We start from the raw sequence: 21,166 nt of genomic DNA on the forward strand, positions 1-21,166 counted from the left end.
CTAGTGACTTGGCTAAAGCCCCCCCAGCCCCCCCGGCTCCGCCGTCCCTGTAGTACTGTTAGGGTTCACACTCAGTACATTGTGTCGTAATACAGTAAAAACCCACGTATAAGAACCTAAAATTTAAGAACCTGTTAGGCTAAAATGTTTATTTTAAAACCCCTTTTCATAAGAACCTATTTAGCCTAAAATTTTAAGTAGGTTCTTTTTTTTTACAAAAATAAGGGCACAGATGAAAATACAAAAAAAAAATTAGTCTACACATGCATGCTTGTACTTTGGAAAGATAAATTTACTGTATGGTTATCATATAAACTGTATTCTAGATAATTATTTAATACAGCAATTTATACCATGCCATAGAAAATACAGCCAATTAAAATACAGAACAGCCGTTGTATATTCGGCTGTATTCAACTCAACCTTCCCATCGTGCACTGCGATCTTCTTTTCCCGGCGAAATTTAGTAAGCGCATTTTCTGTGTATGGTATAAGATAGTTACACAACACTTTCTTGTGGTATACCATGGAATATCCCACTTGTCTCTTGTATTTTCTTCGTATTCACACTCGCCTTAAGGCTCGTGTGTAACCGCGAAAATACAAGTGACTCGTGGGATATTCCATGTTATTATTCAACAGATGCGCGCGCTGTCCATATATGGTCAAAATGTTAACGATATCTGTCATCCGTACATAACTGATATCCTGCGATATTCGTAGGTTGCGAAGATTCGTCCGAAATCTTGTAAAGCGCTGCATAATTACAGTTTTTCTATGTGCGAAATGTGTTTCGTCGACAATTTGTTGAATAATAAAACAATTATCCTGCTCAATCTTGCGGAATATCGTCTGATTTTAGCCAACTCGGCCTACAGCCTCGTCGGCTAAGTATCAGGCGATATTCCGCGCGATTTCGCAGGATAATTGTTAAGTATACCATTCGAAAGCGTTGCACAACTAGTATATATTCCATATCACATATGCCCTGTAGTAGTTACCTGTGCTGATCGCTAGCGCTCCTATTAAATTAAGAACCTATTTAAGAACCTAGGTAGCCTAAAATCCCACTAAATACCATTTCTTTAAGAACCTACTTAGGCTTAGTTGAAAAAATTTAGAATCTTATACGTGGGTGTTTACTGTAGACTATTTACAGATCAGTAACCGTGACATCGCCCCGGTGTGGTGACGCCATTGCAATCCTCAGCCATTCACTTTCATTACCACTGCTGCACATGGATTTTCGTTTCATTTTCCAAAACCTGATAATCTGCTTTCGGTGTTTTTCTCCTAACTTGGCTTTTGTCTGCTTCATGCGCTGAATAAACTCTTCCACTACGCTTCGCATTTCTTTTAGAAGTATTATCTTGAAATGCACTGCAATACAAAAAGAGACACGCATACTTCAGTAACACATTATAACACATTTGCTTATTGTTCAGTTTTACTTCTACAGTGTATTTCAGCCAATCAAAGCAAGGTTTTTATCCGCTCAGCCAATCAGGATACAAAACCACTTTTCCCGCGCTTTCCACTGATCACGTGTCTGCCCCATTTGTGACCGGTGGCAAGTTTTCCCGCGTTTTCCACCGGTTACAAGTTTCTCTTGTGCCCTTAACGGCAAATACGTTTTCCCGCTTTTTCCATCAATTGCGTGTTTACCCGCGCTTTCCACCTGTTCGTTGTTGCTACGATTTGTGAATGGGCTTTTTTGCTAAGATCGTGATGTCTGTGGATTTCATGTGTTTTTCATTTTATAGAGATGTTTTACGTCAATGTTACAAGTTGTCATCGGGAAACTGCTACAGGCTTGCATTGGTTCATGCTTTAGCGTGGACTATCGAGTTATGGTGCAAGCGGGAAGTTTGGAGAGCACGAAAGAAGAGCAAGATTCTCTAAGACTCTAGCTTTTATAACATTGCTGGTGGCAATGTTCATAAAAATGCACGCAAAAGAGTCGCGCGGGAAAAAATCTGGATTACAATGGACGCTTACGTAGTGAGTTTGATTACGCAGCCCTGCTAGCTTTGTTTTAATACAGTGTCAATGCTATCTCCACTGGTTACCACAAGTGTTGCGTGACAAGAGTTGTATGACGAGCGATAGGTGACGAGTGTTGAGTCGGTAATGTTGTGTGACGAGTAAAAAGTGACGAGTGTTGCGTGACTACTCGTAAGACTAAGACTTAGACTACCTACCTTTTTGGTGGACCTTTTGCCTTGCTCTTATACAACGTATACACTCATAGAGAAGGGAGAAGAAGAGAACAATCCCTAACATTATGCATGCGTATCGCAAAGCCTTGTTGAACGTTGGAGAACCGCTGTCCAGCAAACCGCCTGAAGCTTCTTCTTGAGCCGGTTCTTTGGAGCCGGAGGTCTGGAACGAGAGAGGATAAAACAGGAATCAGCAAAAGCGTTTTAAAGAGGAAGTCTCACGGGGATTTTAGATTGATTTTCGTCAAAACTGTGCTAGAATACCTTTAATTTTTTAAAAATAATCCTAGAACACCAAGAGAAATCGTTTCAAGCGTATTTTTGAAACAAAACTGCGAAGTTGTAATTCATTTTGACCCTTTCCACCCATGGCCAGAGACACTCGTCGACAGTTTTAGTACACTAGATGGTAATTTATAACGAACCTGGATCATTATTAGGCCGGTCCCATTTGTCGACCATTATTCGGTCGTGTCTCGTAGGCTTGAAACACTTGCACTCGAACACTCGAAAAGTGTGAGTTTTTACAACCATAACCGACACACTTTCCAAAAATATGTTAACTCGAACCAATGTGAGAAACGAAAACTCTATGTATAAAAATGAGTAAAAGACGATACTTTCCCCGAAATCTCAGAGTTTTGACAAGAAAAGCATTGAAAACAAGGTAGTGTTTAGCAAAACACTTCCATGCACTGGGATCGAGATATATTCGGAACGTCTTCGGAATACTCCGGACGTCTTCGGAAAACTACGGACATGGTCGTATCGTCTTCGAAAATTCTGGCACTCTCAGGATAAAAATCTCACGCCTTTGACCCAGAAGATGTTGGCATGTATACAATCCTCCATTTTTCTACCTTTATTCAACCTTTTTAACCTTTATCAAGATCAAGTTGATAATCAACTAAGTGTTTCACAGAACAGTTTCTTTAGAAAATAATAACTTGATGAACTTTTATCTTCTCCTCACTTGACGGCTCATAAATGCACCGATACTGTAAAGAGAAATTACCTCGATTGGCTTGGCTTTTTCTTTAATCATTTTGAAAATCTCAGCCCTGTGCGAATTCATGTAGTTCTCAAAACACTTTCCCAGTCGAGTCGCATTGGGACTGAGCACGACCCCGTACGCGGTCTTGTAATCAATGACCTTGCTCACTCGTATCGGGGGTCGATTGAAGAGATCACCTCGCAGGCCCGCAGAATAAGTATCCACCAGGATCCCTTCGACTTCTCTGTTAAAAAGAGCCTCGACGACCTCCTCGATGCTGTGATATTCCTTGTCTTGAAATAAAAAACAAATAGGTTATTAGGTAGTAGTTTTTTTTCAAGAACCAGCAAATATGAGGCATGTTGACACAGTATGTCTCTTCGCAGTTGGCCCAATCGTTTTTCAGGGAATACTTAACAATTTCAAACAAGTCCCTTATATTAGTACTCGCTGATTCAAAACATTTAGAAGTCTCAGTTGAGAGCGCTAAGCTATCTAAAAATAGATCAACTATTTACTTTAATAGTCGCTCAATGTTGCAATTAAAAAATTGCTAAATCTGTGTTGACTATACGAAGACTTCTTTCACCTAAAAAATAGCAGTTAAGAAAGCCTTGGAACAACCGTTTTATAATCGCTTTGTAGAAAGGGATTTTAAAACGGTTGATTTGATTGGCTAGATTTAAATTCCCTTTGTTTAAAATCTGGCTAATCAAATCATGAGTCCCAATAAGCCACTTGTTCCTCGTGCCCCAGGCTTTGCCAGCTAAGAGGGACGAGCGACTCTGGGGACGAGAATGCCCGAACCCCAGACGTGAACTTTTTCTCAGTGTACAGTACCTGGATCATATTTGGCGTTCCGCCTCGTTCCCACATTATACTCGGGAGAGTTGTGTTCTGCTGCAATCTTAAGTAAAAAGAAAGATGTTAGTTACTAGGGATATACAGTCAACTCTCTCTAAGACAGACACCTTCGGAACCGGCTGCAACTGTCCGTCTTAGAGAGGTGTCCGCCTTGTAGAGAGTTGAGGTAATGTGACACTCGTAATTGTGAGATAATAAAGATAAACCTTTGCACAATGCAAAGAAACCTTTGCAAACTGCAACAAGACTTAAATAATAATAGGACCGTATTCGCTTGTTTAGGCAAAATTTGAGAGCTTTTTACAAAATGTAATACTGCTAGTAGAAAACGACCCTCTTTAGTGCCCATACACGTAGGCAGAGAAGTAATCCGTTAAAGCGTCATTGTTTTTGGTTAGTAAGCTTGGTATACACGTATCCTTAGGGCGCTGACTAACTTTGCTTTAGGTCAATACGAAGCTTGGAAGTATTTTCACCAATAAAACATGATAACGCTTCTCAAGTGTCCGTTAATGATTTCAAAGTGTCCGTTGTCCGTCTTAGAGAGGTTGCCGTCTTATAGAGAGTTTGGTTACAGTAAAATGACTGAAAAACGTCAGGGACCATCACCAGGTGACCGTCTTATGGAGGTGTCCGTTAATAGAGAGTTGACTGTAAACCCAAAGAAATAACATGCTTTATACCAAAACGTAAGAGTTGGAAAACACTTTGTACAACTGTATTGCCAGCCAGATTTTGGATTCACTTAGGAAAAATGTTTCCTTGCCACAATAAAAAGGCAACCTTTTCCATTCTCCCTTCAAGGAAGGAGAGGGGTGGAAAGAGGCGGATCAAGGGGGGGGGGGGGTGAAGGGCGTGCGCAACCCCCCCTCCCGAGATGACCTGCGGCTTTCTATATACAACTTGTATTCTGCAAGAAAAGAAAGTCAGTTACGGCATTCCTAAGTGGTGCACCCCCTCCTAAGAAAAATCCTGGATCCGCCCATGGAGAGGACCGAGCGGCACAAGTCAAAGAGTTCTACATGACGAATTTATTGAAAATTGAGAGGTCGCTGCTCACCTTGCTTCCATATAGCTTGGGCTCACTATTTACAGTGACCGCTGTTAGTGCTGTCGTAAGCATGGCCATGGTAACAGCGATGACAATGAGCCCGAATAATATCCAACAGATGGCAAAGACACGTCCTTTGTAGCTAAGAGGCGCTCGGTCGCCATACCTAAAAAGTTAAACGAATTTGTTTTGTGTTTATAAAGTTGTTGTTATATCCAACCAACCAGAACAAACGTATGTTACGATGTTATGCACAAAGCCAGTAAGACCTCAAAAGAAAATAGTGCTGCCCCTGTCAAGCGCAGAAAGACCGGGGGAAAGACGTGCAACCGGGAAAAAATTGCAACCGCGCGTCAGGCACGGAAAAAATGCAACCGGTGTCAAGCGCGGGAAAAAATTCAACCGATGTCGAGCGCGGCAAAACATGTAACCGCTATCAAGCGCGGGAAAAATGTAACCGGTGTCAAGCGCGGAAAATCATGCAATTGCTGTCACGCGCGAAAACACACGAAAGCAAAATCACGATTGAGTTTTGATTTGTTAAAAGGTACTCTGGAATGTTGATGCACAAGTTTTTTTTCTGACCAATTAAAGAGCTTTTAAGTTCCTTGTTAAAACAAGTCAAAAAGTTAAGTATTTGCCTTTTTTAAATTATTTTTTGAAGAGAAAAAAGGCTTTACAATATTGAAGAAAAGACATACAAAAAACACCTTGCAATATTCATAATACAGAGAATAAATTACGCCATTTCACTACAAATAAGTACAAAGTATTTGCTTACCCAAGGGTTGTCATCGAAACAAACGACCACCAAACTCCTTCCCAGGTCCCAAAAAGGAACGACGGAGGAAAATCTTGGGGGTTGTTTACCCTCTCCTAATAATGACAAAACACAGACAAACAGTTAAACACGGTATACGCTATGGGAAGGATAAAATGGAGCCTTCTTGAGGAAAACTAGATCAAAATTGTCATAAAATCTTAAAAGACACATATGTTGCGTTTTAAGAATGTTTTCCGCGCTTGTAGTATGTGGAAAGAGACCTTGTAATTTACCTTTCAAGGACTGGTTTGATTCCTGTCCACTTGACCAGGACAATTTAGAACGGAAATTCTAGCGCCTTCGCTAGTCATCACAGACGTGAGGAAGAATCTTAAATGCACGTGTCGAAGTAAATATGGTGAAAGGGGTAGGAATGCTTGTCGTCTCGTTTTAAGATGTACATTGCGAGGTAATTCCCATCAACGTATCTTTTAGGGTTGCACTCAATAAAATAATAATAATAAAACGCCGTCATACTGCGTTGATGGTTAAGATCGATCTTGCACGAAATCTTTTTATATTTCTTCATAGATGAAAGCATTTGATGGCAATGCCTCTATCATCATTTTAGTCACCATAGCTGTTTTGCGTCTATTTAAAAAGGTATATTTGAGTGTACTGAAAAAGCTTGCGCCAGCCCGAATGGTCTTCTTTACAGGTTAAAGGGCATGTTCATATAAAGAAACGTTGTCTCTGGTAGGAGAGTTACTCTCTTCCCCGACCCATCTTTAACCGAGCGTTTATACGAGAAAAAGTTCCTCTGCCAATCGAGGAAAACATTAGTCTCTCGTTTTCACGCACAACCTCGTTCCCAGGGCTTTTCCCTTGGTGATTTAGGGAAAAGCCCTGGGAACGAGGTTGTTTCACGCATGCTCTGTATGTCCAGACTTATGCCTGGTAGGCGACAATCTCGTTCCTAGAGCCTGCGCTCCCCTTGACCAGCAGTCGGGAAACTCAACGGCTCTGGACAAATACAAAACCGGAACCAGGAAAACCTGGTTCCGGTTTGATAGTGCACGTGCCCCGGAGATTGTGGTGAAAGGAACAAGTTTTCAACAGCCAATCAGATTCAGACGCCTTTGTGGCGGGCTTTCAGAATAGCCCAGAAGTCCCGATCCCTGGCACAGACCAGAAGGATCGCGGCCTCTGGGGACGAGATTGGATAGACGAATTCAAACATAGCCAAAGTGTTTACATAGAAAATAGCTGGCTCCCCCTGCAGAGTCATCCTACCTTCAAAGCGAGTGACCTTCCACCCAGGGTCACCCCTTTATAAAAAGCTCTCTTGCCTGGGATAACTCGGTATGGAGGGCAACCATCCTATCAGGGGCAATAGGGACTTTAAGATACCTGGACGGCTGACCGGAAGTAATTTTTCCCGTGTAGCCTATATTGCGCATGCCCGCTCCACGCACTTTGCCGTCCAGCTCCGTCCAGCTGTTGTCGAGGACGTGAGAAGTAGAGTTTTGCCGTCCACCAGTGAACGGGAGTGCTTTTTGTATGATTTCGTTTAAAAATATCATTATTTTTTAATTCTGTTACTTTGTTAGGTGGTCCTTTATGGTATTCTTGGTTTGGTACTGATAAAAAGTTAAGAAGTCAAGTTTTATTTGCGGTTGCGAATATATTTGCTGTGCTTTGCAAAACGCTGATGGCGAAGCCACGTGCGTGAAATTATGAGCTTTCTTGCTTGTGTTTTTACAAAAATGTCCCTTGGAATTTGTACCCTGAGAATGAAAATGGGCTAGAAGCGCCAAATGTTTTTCTCCGCATGTTTTGGGCTAAGGAGTTATTGATCCACTAACGAAGCCGTCCTCCGTTCACACACGCCGGCTCTTAATGTTGGAAGTTCCTGCCAAGAACGTCGACATCGGCCCAGTCCTCCTCGCGAAATTCTACCGCCCTCGAGGTCAGCCGTCCAGGTATCTTAAAGTCCCTAATATTTCTCCATGCATACAGGCCCTAATTTAATTTTTTCAATGAGAACCCCGCCTTTTAACATGGCAGTCAGCCACAGGCTAAAAATCTACTCACCAAGCACCATATGATAACCCCTGCGATGTATGCTGTAACAATGGGCAGCAGAAGCACAGGCAGACAGCGAAGTAGCGACCGAAACATCGTAATCTGAGTCGTCGAAACATTGGGGTATACGATAAAAGCCACACCGGCTGATTCTATAACTGGGGTAAACCCAAACCCTCCTTTATAAGAATCTTGATCTTTGTGACCGAAAACTGGGAACGTGAAATCTGTGAACTCGTTCAGGTCTTCCAGGAGATCGCGGCTTGTGTTTTGTGTCGATGGTTTGTTCCTGCCGTTTGTTTTGAAGTCAAGGATTGTTTGATTGTGTTCGTCGCAATGTCCACAACATTGCTTGACCATTGACTGCAAAACTAGTGGAATGATCTGTCCAGGTTGGCCATCGTCTGTGAAGTTTACGTACGGTTCGTATCGTCGCCAGCTTGTTGTGAGACGGTTTATGCAGTGACAGGTTTCTGAAATAAAAATAAAGAGGTAAGCATTTTAGGCGTAACAGCGTCGAGGAAAATTTAATCCTTAGCTGTGCTTTGCTACAGTTTCTTTTGGTAGGAGGCGTGGTGGGCCTAATGGTTGGTGCGCTGGACTCCGGATCGAGCGGTCCGGGTTTGAGCTCTGGTAGGGACATCGTGTTGTGTTCTTGGGCAAGATACTTTTACTCGCAGCGCCTCACTCCACCCAGGTGTAAAAATGGGTACCGGCAAATTTTATACTGGGGGTAACCCTGCGAAGAAGTAGCATTTCATGGAGAGTGGGTGGGGCGGAAAAAGCATAATTACCAGACTCGTCCCCAGGCCATACCGCGCTATGCGAGTGAGCTTGGCGGGTGACATCACATCCAAATTCGCCGGGGACGACTGGGGACGAGGTTGCATAATTACTCCTAGTCACTTCAATCAACAGAAATCGAAGGAAGGCGCTGGCCGTATAGGCCACTAGGCTCGAACGCGGACTTAAACACACCTTTATACAATGTACAACAATAACAATATTTTAGTTTTATTTCGATATAAATTGCAAAAATCTACCTACCACCATATTGATGCAGCGCATACGGTCCCAGTCCTTTCGCAGTTTTTGCCGCGACTGTGATTTTGTACTTAGAAAAAGGCTCGAGATTTTCCAACACCACAGACGTTACCGCTGCTTCAACTGTCATCTCTAACACGGGCTCATATTCCTTACGTTCAACTCCAACCTTCACCCGCTGGTATGTCACGTGGTAATTCACCAACTCGCCGTTCATAAACGCCGAGGGGACTTTTTCCCAGGAGACCCTTATCTTGTATGGTGATACAGAGCTGACGGGTTTGAAAAGGATTGGAGCTTTACTGGGCACTAGGGATGAGATCATAATTAATTAATAATTAATTAATAAGAGTTTAATACCCGTTTCACCACTGTACCGTAAAATTCCGGTTTTAAGCCACCCCACCCCACTTCCCCCGCTTATTAGCCGCCCTGGTTATAGGCCCATCTACTGGAAAAAAAACTACATCAGGTTACAACCCCCCCCCCCCCCCCCCCTGCTGGATGACAGTACTGGTACTCAATAGGGCTAAACGTTGCTTTATTATGACTTTTAAACTTAAAAACGTATTTCGATAATAATAATAATAATAATAATAATAATAATAATAATAATAACATTTATTTACCCTCGGTTTGATGGGGCTGATTAGGCCCCTAGCAAAAGTATGCTAATGTGCCGAGAAAAAAAAATGGCAATAAACAGAAAACACAAAAAAATTTAGAAACTATTTACAATTATATATATAAAAACACTATCCGACTTGCGATGTATTGAAGGTCAGCTGACGTACTGCCTTCTTAAATGCCTTAATTGACGTCAGCGTCCGCATTGTGTCAGGAATCGAGTTCCACGCCTTAACAGCAGTGTACCTTGCAGATTTTAGTCCAAATGTAGTGGTGTTGACTTGTTTCGAAACGTTTGTTTATTCCGCTTTTAAGCCCTCCCCCCGGATATAAGCCCCTCTGTTCTCCTATAGGAGCTTAAATTTTAAACTTAAAGCAAAGCGTGAAAATATAAGAATAGATGTACTTCATCGATGTCAAGGAACAATTGCTGGTTTTCACTGTCACGCCAGTAACGCTACTGTCACGCGCTGCTAAAAAATAAATCCAAAGCTATTGAGTCAAAAAATTCCATATTATTACAGGTTGTAGAAAATTACTATTATAGTCAACGTGTCCAATTCTCAGGTCTGTACGGCATTCCGTACTTGAGTTATTCGTGAAAATATTTTACACAAATTTAGAGAGCTCAGTATGGAAACTCCATGCTGGAGTCCATGTGAAGGGCTCCAAGATGGCCGCCGGAAATCAATAAAAACATCTGGCATTTACTTCTGCAATATAAAGCGGTCAGTTCACCTTCATGAACACGTAAACATTCACATACATACTTCTCGTTAATCCTCAACTGTTTAGATTGTTACAAATAACAGGATTACGCATTTTCTTTAAACATACGTGACAGCCTTCGCGCGGCTATTTTGATGTCGTGTGGCGTGAAACTCCGAAATTCAAAATGTTATATCTTAAAGACGGCGAATGCTATCGAGTTAAAAACCATCATTAGGATATAAATTTAGGACGTCTAATAGCCACTGAAGGATAAAAAGTCAGGGGTATCTTTAATTGAAAATCATATCCCCCCCCCCCAAAAAAAAAAAAAACAAAGTGGGGGGAACATCAAGTTTGATACTTACCATCGTCACTAGTACGGAATGAAATGTTGCCAGCCGTCCCATTCCCCGCGCTGGTAAATGCCAACACTTTTACGTGGTATTTTGAGAATTTCTCAAGTGACTTGAGTTGAACTGAAAAAAAATCGTGGTGGGTCCTCTTACTCTGTTGATAAGAGCCGTTGCCAGTTTGGTAGTAGATAATGTAGAAACCGAGTATTTTACCGTTGTGCGACTCGCTAGGAACTTTTCCCCAGCTGATTTCCACGAAAGTAGAGTCCAGGATTTTCTCGACTATAGGTGATGGCGGGGCAGTGGGAACTAAATAAAGAAAAATAGGTCATGCGTGAATATATTCACAAGACCGATTAAAACGACGGTTTGTCCAGTTTTACGAGTTGTTATTGTTTTTGCAAGGATATCTAGGGCTTTCCACAAGTTCCTTTATAGGATAAGATTTCTAAGCAGTTTTATGCAATTTTACAACAAATGAAGTTAAGTATCTAAATAACATATTAAGGGGAAAATTTGTTAAATAACAAGGATTTCTTTAACTGAGAAAAATCGTGAAGATATCGAAGACGTCATGTTTGCTGACGAGTTTTGTAATGTTTTTTAAAGTTGAAACGTCGTCAGATGTTTCTCGAAAATCTTCGGCAAACTTCGTAAATCTTCGGAAACGTTCGCATGGTCTTTGAACAGCACTCGGATAGTCTTCGGAGATCTTCGGCGGGAAATTGCTAAATATGCAACAAGTTGCTCGAGAGGAAAAAAGTTGCTCGAAGGGGAAAAAGTTGCTCGAAATATGAAAAGTTGCCAAAAAGTTGCCGAGCAACTTGTGGAAAGCCCTAATAGTCCATGGGCCCAGACCCCAAAAATAGGTGTTTGGTACCATTTGGAGGGACAAATGCTATCATATATTTTTAGAATCCTTGAACATTCTAGTTCATTTTGGTATGTGATAGCAATCCCGAAAGAGTAGCTTTCTTGCTGAAATCACGTGATTTCTGACGTCATCTTTGGAAAATGAATGCTGCCTTTTATTGCTCAGAGGGTCATAAATAATCACGTTTTTGAAATTTAAAGGGCGTTTTTGCTATAAATTGGGGTAAAAAATGTTCATGAGGGGCAGCTGATGTTAGCTAAGATAGCTTGTGCCTTTCTCTCTGTATGGTTGCCATGACAACCAAAGTGATTTGTGAAATATACCTCCTCTAAGACGAGTTCGAGGTCCGTCCTGTTAAAAACGAACCGAGTTTTTAAATTAATAGACAGGAAGAAACGAGGATTCGTATCTTACAGTGCTAACCGAGTGAACAAGATTAAAAAGTTATTTTTTCCCCTCTGGAGAAAAGAAGCACTTTTCGAGTCAAGCGCGCGAAAACGGGGCTTCATGTGACTGACGCGTGTCACTGAAGTGAGCTTTAATTTGGTTTTCCAAAAAGACTTTAATTTGCAGTTGACTTGAGACGTGAATACGAACTTCAAACGTTTCATTCCTACGATTCATTGGTACAGTTATTTACGGCGAAAGCATGAGAGCTTAAAACGACTGAAGAATGCTTTGAAATAACTTTTTTAGTTCGTGAAACAGAGAAGAACAGCTCAACTATGAAGAAAGCACCTCGAGCAATTTACAGCGTGTTTGTCAAACGTTCGAAAACTTGAAATTGAGCAGTATTCTTCCCAAATATACCGAACGAGAGAACACTTAATTGTCAAGAAACTACTGCGGGAGAAAACCTCAATACCGCCGTTATTATTTTACCGCTTTGTTTTGTCCTCCTAAGAGAAGTTTGGTGAAGAACTGAGCTTAATCATAGCTGAATGGAGCTGAATCAATTGCCACGTGTGACGGAGTGTTGGAAATAAAGGTTCCAACGGTTGCTGAGATAAAGAGTGGCCGCCAGCATTCAGGTTTGAACGCTAATAACTGCCCTGACTGGGAGAAACTGTATTTTAGTTGGAAAATGAGTACATCACAGAGCTTGAAGCTGTCTGGTCTGGCTCATATTCAACTTCATTCCGTCTTCAAAACAAATGAACGGACATCTTTTAAATAATTTGCAGAAGAGTTCGTCAAGAACAGCAGCAGGTAAGTTTTTTTTCATTTTAAATGTTTTATTCGTCTTCTCTTTACAGAACTCTCAAAATCTTTTCCAACCAGATTTCGACTTATTCACAGTACTTGTAAAGACTGACATATCGAAAGAAAAAATTGTAAAGTTCCTGACTTAAGTTATGCTCGGGTTGTTTTACACATACTACATTGGGTGCGTTTCCGGTTTCTATAAGTTATGAAAAATCTGGTTTTATACAAGCGTGGAAGATCGCCTTTGTTTTCTGAAAATTTTATCCAAATGCAAATGTTTTTAGCGGCTCTCAAAATTTTCTTCTTAAAACATTTCGATAAACAAAACTTTTTAAAATTTCGACTAAGACGGCCGTAAAAAATGACCAATCACAGTGCGCGTACTGTGAGACATCATAAAACAAAGATATAACATAATGCAAACAATGCAAAGTTTTAGGGTTTAAATTTTAGTTGTTATCTCGTTGCTATAACCAACAGTCGATCATGTCCAGATAAATCTTTCTGGTTAGCATTTTCGTTACTGTCTCAAGACTCTTCTTCATCCTCATCGTCACTCAGAATTTCATCCGCGGCTTCATCGTCTTCTGCTTGGTTGCTGCAGTCCTGTAGCCTGCACATGTCGGTACACTTGAGACCACTGGCAAGACAGGTACATCTTGGTAGGTTGCAAGCCCTGGTGCACTGACAGGAAAGCAGCTCTAGGACAGCCCTAGGAGCAGGCTCACCACCCATCCAATCTATAGCCAGCATTCCATTCTCGTGAACCCAGCCGTAACCGACAGGGGAAGGCACCTGAGGGCAGCTTTGCAGGCTTCTTTTCCAAATGGCTGCCTGGTAGTTTGCGCGTGCAGAGTGCTTCCGGAGGCTGTCGGCACAAGGCAGTAGCTGGTGTGACTCGAGCTCGCCCTTTTTTGCACAAAACAACCGATAACGAAGCTCGTTGACGTCACTGGTTTCGGCCTTAGTCGAGTAAAGCATACAGGTGAATTCCTGTAACCTTGAAAACAGATCATTCGACAGTTCCCATTCCATTCCAAGTTGTAGAAATACATGTTGGAAATCCCTGCTTCGCTTGATAATCTGAAGTCCTGCTGTCTTGCCTTTTCCAGCGAAAGCGCTTACACTGTCACAACCTGTAAATGCATGCAGGCCAAGAAGGGACTTGCAAAGACCAGATCCGAAACGCTGAACCACAGTTTAAATGTCAATGTAGATTGTTCGGTTCTTGGTGCCACATTTCAAGAACAATGAACTAGGGATGAAGCTCTTGAATGCTAGACAAAGAACTAAGACATCTGTATCTTCAGCTGATACAATGATACCTTTGTATCCAGCCCTGGCTGCTTCGGCTGCATGAAGCAGTACTCTTGTATCGGCCTCCTCCTGTGTTGAACTGAGGTCATCCCGTGTCACTGCCCTCTCTGACGTGATTTCAAAGCATTGTTCTTCAGAGGTCACCATGAGTATTTTTTCAGCGAGTTTCACTCTGTATCGTTCTTTTTGCCATTCCTCAGCGATGAACTTGATAAACTGGGACTTGTTCTTGGGACTAAGAAGAAACTTCCGCCACTGTTCAAGCTTATGCTCCGGTCTGATGTTTCTGAATTCATTTCCAGTCTCGGCGCCTCTCCTTTCTCTCTCAGCATTCTTGATGGAGTCATCTCTATACACGTCAAACACCACGTCAATCCGCTTGCTGTTGCCTCCTTCATTTAAAACCATACGCAACAGATAATCTGCAGCCTCGGAAAATGTCTTGTGGTCACCCTTCATGCGCTGAACCAGTGCCATTCCATCGATCACACAAGCGCATGGTTGTGGGAAGCTCTCTACTGCAAGTGCATTTTTCTTTAGCTCTTTTCCAAGCGAAGACTTGTTAGTTTTCCTCATAGAGCCGTCAGCGTTAGCTAACGCCCAAGGAAGGGGCCCGAGTGGATGGCACAGTACGTCTCTCATCTTTAGTTCTCTTTTCTCAGCAATAACGATCATTTTGGCGAAAAGTGCGCGATCGGCCTTAAGGATTACTTCATCGGCAGTTCCTTTTTGAACCTTCATCTTCTTGTTAAGATCGCTGAAAGTCTTCAGTTTAGCTTTGGTCAAAGTGTCGTGGAACTTGACCTTCGGTGGGTGGCATTCGAGTCTTTCCGCACTGAACGACTTGTAAGCCTTCTCTCCGATGTCTTTGGCCTGCAGTAAGTCATTCTCTATTTCGTTTGTGGCCGCCTTGCCAGTTGAAAGGCAAACAAGCTCTTGCTGTTCATTGTTAAATGGATTGATCCAGGTGCTTTCAAGCATCAACAACAACGATCCCACGTCTGCCTCATCTCTTTCAATTCTGCTTGATTGCAGATCTGTGTGTTTTGCATTGGAATGGGTAAGATGAACCATCTCTTTGAGCTGCCGCATGAATATACTGCGATATTCTGCTGTTAGGTAGTACTTGCTCAGTGCTCTTGGTTTCAGGCTAAAACCCTTCGTCCCCCCAGCCGTCTGAGTATCTTTGTTCACGGTCTCCTCGCATGCTTGGTCGACCGGTATTTTTCCGAACGGATTTTGGTCTCCAATTTGTACGGAAAATCCACCAGATCTGAAATACTCTGAAATTTCTGGGTGCTCTTTCTCAAGATGGGACATTTCAGATACATAGGCAGATAAGTATCTCGCATAGTTGAGATTGTCATATGCAAAACACCAGGGGATCATTTGCCGAACAGACGATAAGTGCAACTCCCAGTTTCCCTCCCTAGATGCTCGCAACAGCCCCAAGAGGATTTCCACAAGATCAAGGTACGACATCCAGAATTGTGAGAGTTTCCCTTTTTCTAGCCGCAGATACTTCAAGTAGTTGTCAAAAAGTTCGACAAATTTGGCGAAACCAGGACTGGTCATTTTCTCCTCAAACTCATTTGCGCAGGTGTTTTCGTAAAGTTCATTAAGACTGTCAAAGAATACATCAACCGTTCCTCTCTTATCCGGATGATTGTCTTCTACCCATGACTGGAACCCTTTCCAAGCGAGTCTCATAAGAGCTTCATACATAAGCTTGTGACACCTCACTGCTCGGTTATATCTGCGACCATCGAGCACGCCTGACACGGATCCCTCTGCAATGACACCTGACTCGACACAAAGGTCTCTCAATCCAGCGTCCTGAAAGCGTTTTCCTACGATAGACAGCAGAGTGCAGGTTGTATGAAATACACCCATCCTCAGCACTAGATCCTTAAACCTCTCACTATGTTTCCACTGTATCTCCGTCGCTTTTGCGTACAACGCCTGGTCGAAGACGACAACGACACTCTGAAGCCTGAGAGAATCCTTGATTTTAAGAGATCGTACGAGAACTTCATGAACTGTGGCCATATCAGTGGCGGGCGCATCGACGGTTGGCAAGTATCCTACGTTGTCTTTGGACACCGGCTGTTCACGGACTGATATATTGAACCCAGTCCAACTGCTTGCTTTCTGCTTTGCGTTTGCATGAAGGCGCACTAAAATCCAAAGCAAGTTCTTTTTCCGTGCGTGCTCTATCACTTGTTCAGAGGTTACTTCCACGTAACTTCGCGCGCGAGGATTACAGCGCTCACCAGCATTGTATGCAGGGATTTCTGTGATAGTCGAAGAATCAACGCTCCTCTGTCTCGTTCTTGCTACTTCAGGCACTGGCACTGGGGGAAGTTGGGGTCCAAAGTGTCTCGCCTGCACAGCGATACCATTGACCCTGTGGGACGTTCCTGATCCAGAAAGTGTTTCTTCCAATCTATCAATGTTGTCCCAGGCGAGAGTGGTGTTTATGAAAGGTTGAATATTCTGTGGTAGTGGAATTTCATTTTCTTGGGTCAGGGCCATTTTGTGGAGACAAAGTGCCGTATTCATTTCCTCGATCTGCGAATAAGCGACTCCGTGTCCAAAACGATTGAGAATTTGAATAAGTTCGACGTTATTTGTTAAAGACTTGACAGCGTACGGCAAAAGAATTTGCTTAGGTGGCTTCTGGCGCCCACCACTAACTCCAAAAACAATGTCTTGTGAGAAAGAGTTTATCAGACGCTGTACTCTTGCTGAATAGCCTTCTTCTGGACGGTTTACACTTCCAGTTAGGACAGTGTGTAAGAACACCTCAAGTTCCTCTGGAATTTTCACTGCATTTTCGGCCAGTTCTGAAGGCTGGGGTGGCCATGACATTTTTGCGTCTTGTGAAATAATTGCATCACGAATGTACAGACCAACTTTCTTTATTTCTTCGATCCTGTTACGTGAAGTGCTGATCCCTTGTTGTGATAGATGATTCTGAAGAACTTGCGCTGTGTCTCTTGCCAGTTGGAGTCTTGATATATTATCAGGGATTACGAACTGTTTATTGTTCTCCAGGAAGTCCTCAAAGTGCAGTACACTGCAGAATTCTTGCTCCAACCTCCTTTTTAAATGCTTTTTCGTGGAGTCTTTGATTTGTGAGACACCAAATGAACGCATGGCCGACAAGAGCACATCTGTTAATTCCGTTAGTTTAACAAGTCTTGGATTCTCTAGTAAATCAAATCTGATATAATCAAATAACATTTCATGAGCTTTGGACTCGATACGGGCGTAGCTATCAGCTGCCTCCTCTTCTTCAACACCTTTGGTCACAGTGGGGCGCGTGTAATGTCGATAACACGATCTGTGGTACCAAGCTTCGGCTGCTACAAGCTCTCGCGATACAACTGCAATCATCTTGGTGTCACACGTTGCAATGGCAGTCTTCCGGATAGTCTCGTCTGCTCGCAGATCTCTGCACAGAATTAAAGGCTCTCGATTTTTTGAACCCTTTAGGTATTTACTTTTTCGATCACAAAAAATACATATTTGATCGAAGGTTGTGCTATCGCTAGGCGCCTGTCGATTTGAAGATCTTCTCTCTGGGAATATAATCGATTCTTCTCTATTCTCCTCTTCATTGACTTTACACAGCTTTTCTAATTCTCGCTTTAAGGTAAACAAACAACGACATTTTCGGTGATAAAATATGGACGGAACTTCCCCTTCCTTAACAGTCTTTGCAATATCTAGGACTGGTTTATAGTTTCGAATGGCAGCTGCTCTCAATAATGATCTCCAAGACTCCAAGTCTTGTGGTGCTTTTAAATCGTCGCTGTCGTCATTACTGCAATGAATGATGCATTTGACATCTAAACAGGGTCGCTTTATCACACCATCGGAATCCGTTGCAGCTGAATAGCGTTTCTCTGATGTACAAAGGGTTTTAAGGTATTAGTTGTGGCTACAAATCCGCGTGTAAGTTAACCTAGAAAGGTTGCATGTTATGCGCGGGCCCCCTCCTTATTTTGGTAAAAGACATCCTGATGATGCCACCGCTATATTTTGTTTGGGTTAACACACAAAAAAGCCCCCCTCTCTTTTTTAGTCAAGGTCTTGTTCCGCCACTAGTGATGGGGTCCTATGTGTGAAAGTATGTATGTAGTAAAAATTATACGTGTATAACGTGAGTTTTAAAGACTTAAATAACGTACAACATGGCCTCTTAGTGCAATTGTTTCTCGCAGTAGAGAAATATCTCCCCGAATAAGGTCCTCTTTCAATTTTTGTTTCACTAACACAGCGTTTTCTACTGTGTTGTTACGTGAAGCAGAAAAGCCCAAGCACATCTCGAAACTCTGTAAGTTTTGTTGCATAATTCCCTCCTAGATGCGGTTAAAATTGCCATAAATCAATTTTGTAAGTTTTTAATATGTTCTTTATCTATTTTAGGGGTTTCTTTGTTTTCTTTCGGGGGTTTAAATTGAGAAAAAGACACCAAATGAACCAAACACTTACCAGGCAAAGCGGCCGCCATCTTGGATTTACCCAGAATGCATTTCGCAACCTTCAAACAGTTATTTCACGTTCTTTTTCGTAGAAAAACTCGAATTTTGACCATGTTATTGAGTAACGAAGTTGAGAGTAATGTTTTTAATATCATAAGACCAAATTGAACAAAAATCGCTGAAAAAAAGAATGTTTTGGTCCATCAAAAGAATTAGCCTCGATTTCATGCAGAAGGAGAATTTTATACCCTTAAAAAATCATATAAAGCTACTCTTTCGCGATTGCTATCAGGTCAATTTTGAAACTCCTTTATAAGACCTTCAAACCGATACCACTCACAATTTGTCCCTTTGAATGGTACCGAAATCTGCCCGGGCCCATGGACTATAAGGATATCTGGTCATCTCGCTTAGCGGTGTAAATTTGGCTTATGATCTTACTTTGGGTGTTCCGGGCAAAAAGACAATTTTTTTAGCAGTCAAGTGCTCGTTTAGGATTGCACGCGAAGAAATACAGAACTATGAATTCTATTTTTGGCCTTTTGGTATCTTGTAGGGGTCCACAAAGCTTGAGCCACGCCCATATTTGTCTTTTTTGGGGGGTTTAATTTTGTCCCTAAATTTTTAATTTGACTGTTAAACTTTCATTCGTGTGAGGCTCACATTAACAATACAAGCGGAGATTGCGCAGTGCGAACTGGAAATCATCTGTAATATTTCATGACAGATATCTTTTGTACTTACCTCCTTCCAAGGTCTTTGCATAAACCGCGTTGCTATAGTTACCAACTTGTGTCGTGCGAGCCGCCACATGGATTTTGTATTTAGTGAACATTCTAAGCCCGGTTAATGTTACTGCAAATGTTTGTCCGTTCACAGTTTTATCTCCATTCCTGTGGGGATGTCCGATTGCTTCGTACTTTATAATGAATCCTTTGAAACCAATAATGGTTGGGATGTCTGTGAGACTCCACTCTACACGAATTGTTGAATTCCCAGTGGCCACAGCACTTACATTTTCTGGAACATCTCTAGGTGCTGGAATGAAAAAAGTTCTAATTTTAATCCGTTGCATGTTGTAATGAGGTTTTTTTTAATGAAGGAAAGATCATCTCAGGACTGTATTTTGGTGAACAAGTTTCCTTGACCATACACAGGAACTTTTCTCAATTAACTCTTTTCTAACCAAGATGCACTCTTGATATCCAAAACCCCGATAACCTTATCTGTAAATAAGAAGTCAAACTTCGTAACATTGATTTTCTTTAACTCTACCTGGCTGATGGGTTGTCGTGTTTTGATACTTGCTAAAAGGGCCTTCGCCCTTGCTCGTCACGGCCTGGACTCTAGCACTGTAGTTTGCGTACTCCAAGTTTTCCACTACCACGGAAAATGTACTACCATTGACATTAAAAGACTCTATTTTATCCCAGCTGCTGTTATATACCATAATGTTGTACTCAATAACTCTTCCATTTCTCTTGCACACGTCTACTCGCTTCCATTTAACTTCGATGCTTGTGGTACTGTGGGGAATAGCTGAGACATTTGACGGTGGGGCCTCTGGAACTGCGAGAGAAGAAAATCAAACTGACTATGAGTCATTCGCTCGTAAACTGATATACAATCATAACCATAATTTCCACTTGTTATAACGCATTAAAACGGTTGATCGTGACCTCGAGATTTGAAAGGTACAGCCTTTTAGTCTCCTGTAAAGCCACAATTGGGTCGTCACGCCACGTGTTATTCGGATCGTCAGGCCACGTGTTATTTGGGTTGTCACGCCACCTGTTATTTGGATCGTCACGCCACGTGTTATTTGGGTCGTCACGCCACGTGTTACTTGGGTCGTCACGACATGTGTTATTTGGGTCGTCACGCCACGTGTTATTTGGATCGTCATGCTACGTTGCGTAACGACGCAAATAACGCAAATTACCCAATAACCCAAATAACGCAAGGGCACCAAATCCAAGATGGCGTCGCTTGCAATCTCGTTCCAAGAGCCTGCGTCCCCCTTGACCAGCGTTTGGGAAACGGATCGTCTCTAGACAAATCAGAATTCTTGGTTCCGGTTCCCGTTGAGTGCGTTCGCCGGAGATTGTTGATGGAATGAACAAGTTTTCAATAGCCAATCAGATTTGGCTGTCTTTTTGGCGGGCTTTCAGTCTAGCCCAGAAGTCTCGATTCTTGATGCCGACCAAAAGGATCGCGGCCTCTGGGGAAGATTGTGTCGCTTGAGCCACGTTGGACATGGGATGAAAGAAATCAAAACGACCTTATGTAAACGCGGTATGAAATAAAGTAGTCATACGTATACAGGTATGCAACTCGCACCGGTACGAGTTTTCATACGTACACTCCCCCTAGGTTTAATACCCTTTCAGCCTATGCTTTCTTCTCGCGATGTCAATTCTCTCGTCATTCAGTGGCAGGAAGACAAAAAAAACGAGTTTTACTATTTAAGAATAAGCTTAGTATTTTCCTTACCTCCCTCGTGTGTCCTGTTATAAACAGGGTTACTATAGTTTCCAAACGGGGTTGTAACCTCCGTCCCATCTTTAG

At 42.2% G+C, this 21,166-nt stretch overlaps 1 protein-coding gene across 1 annotated transcript in view; it reads right to left on the reverse strand.

Moving 5' to 3' along the window:
- Positions 1–778: 778 nt before the first annotated feature.
- The window catches only part of LOC144630302 (phosphatidylinositol phosphatase PTPRQ-like), a 42,190-nt gene continuing 21,802 nt past the window's right edge, over positions 779–21,166 (reverse strand). The window contains 12 exon segments of the mRNA XM_078488641.1: positions 779–1,380; positions 2,202–2,382; positions 3,235–3,506; positions 4,054–4,120; positions 5,138–5,294; positions 5,910–6,004; positions 7,986–8,449; positions 9,024–9,329; positions 10,724–11,020; positions 19,343–19,636; positions 19,874–20,167; positions 21,092–21,166. The exon segment at positions 21,092–21,166 is cut by the window's right edge and continues 285 nt beyond it. Of these exon segments, the coding sequence (XP_078344767.1) occupies positions 1,154–1,380; positions 2,202–2,382; positions 3,235–3,506; positions 4,054–4,120; positions 5,138–5,294; positions 5,910–6,004; positions 7,986–8,449; positions 9,024–9,329; positions 10,724–11,020; positions 19,343–19,636; positions 19,874–20,167; positions 21,092–21,166 (2,729 nt within the window). The 3' untranslated portion in view covers positions 779–1,153.

The sequence above is a fragment of the Oculina patagonica genome, chromosome 11 (genome assembly GCF_052425735.1).
Source record: "Oculina patagonica isolate OP01 chromosome 11, crgOcupat, whole genome shotgun sequence".
NCBI classification, from domain to species: Eukaryota; Metazoa; Cnidaria; class Anthozoa; order Scleractinia; family Oculinidae; genus Oculina; species Oculina patagonica.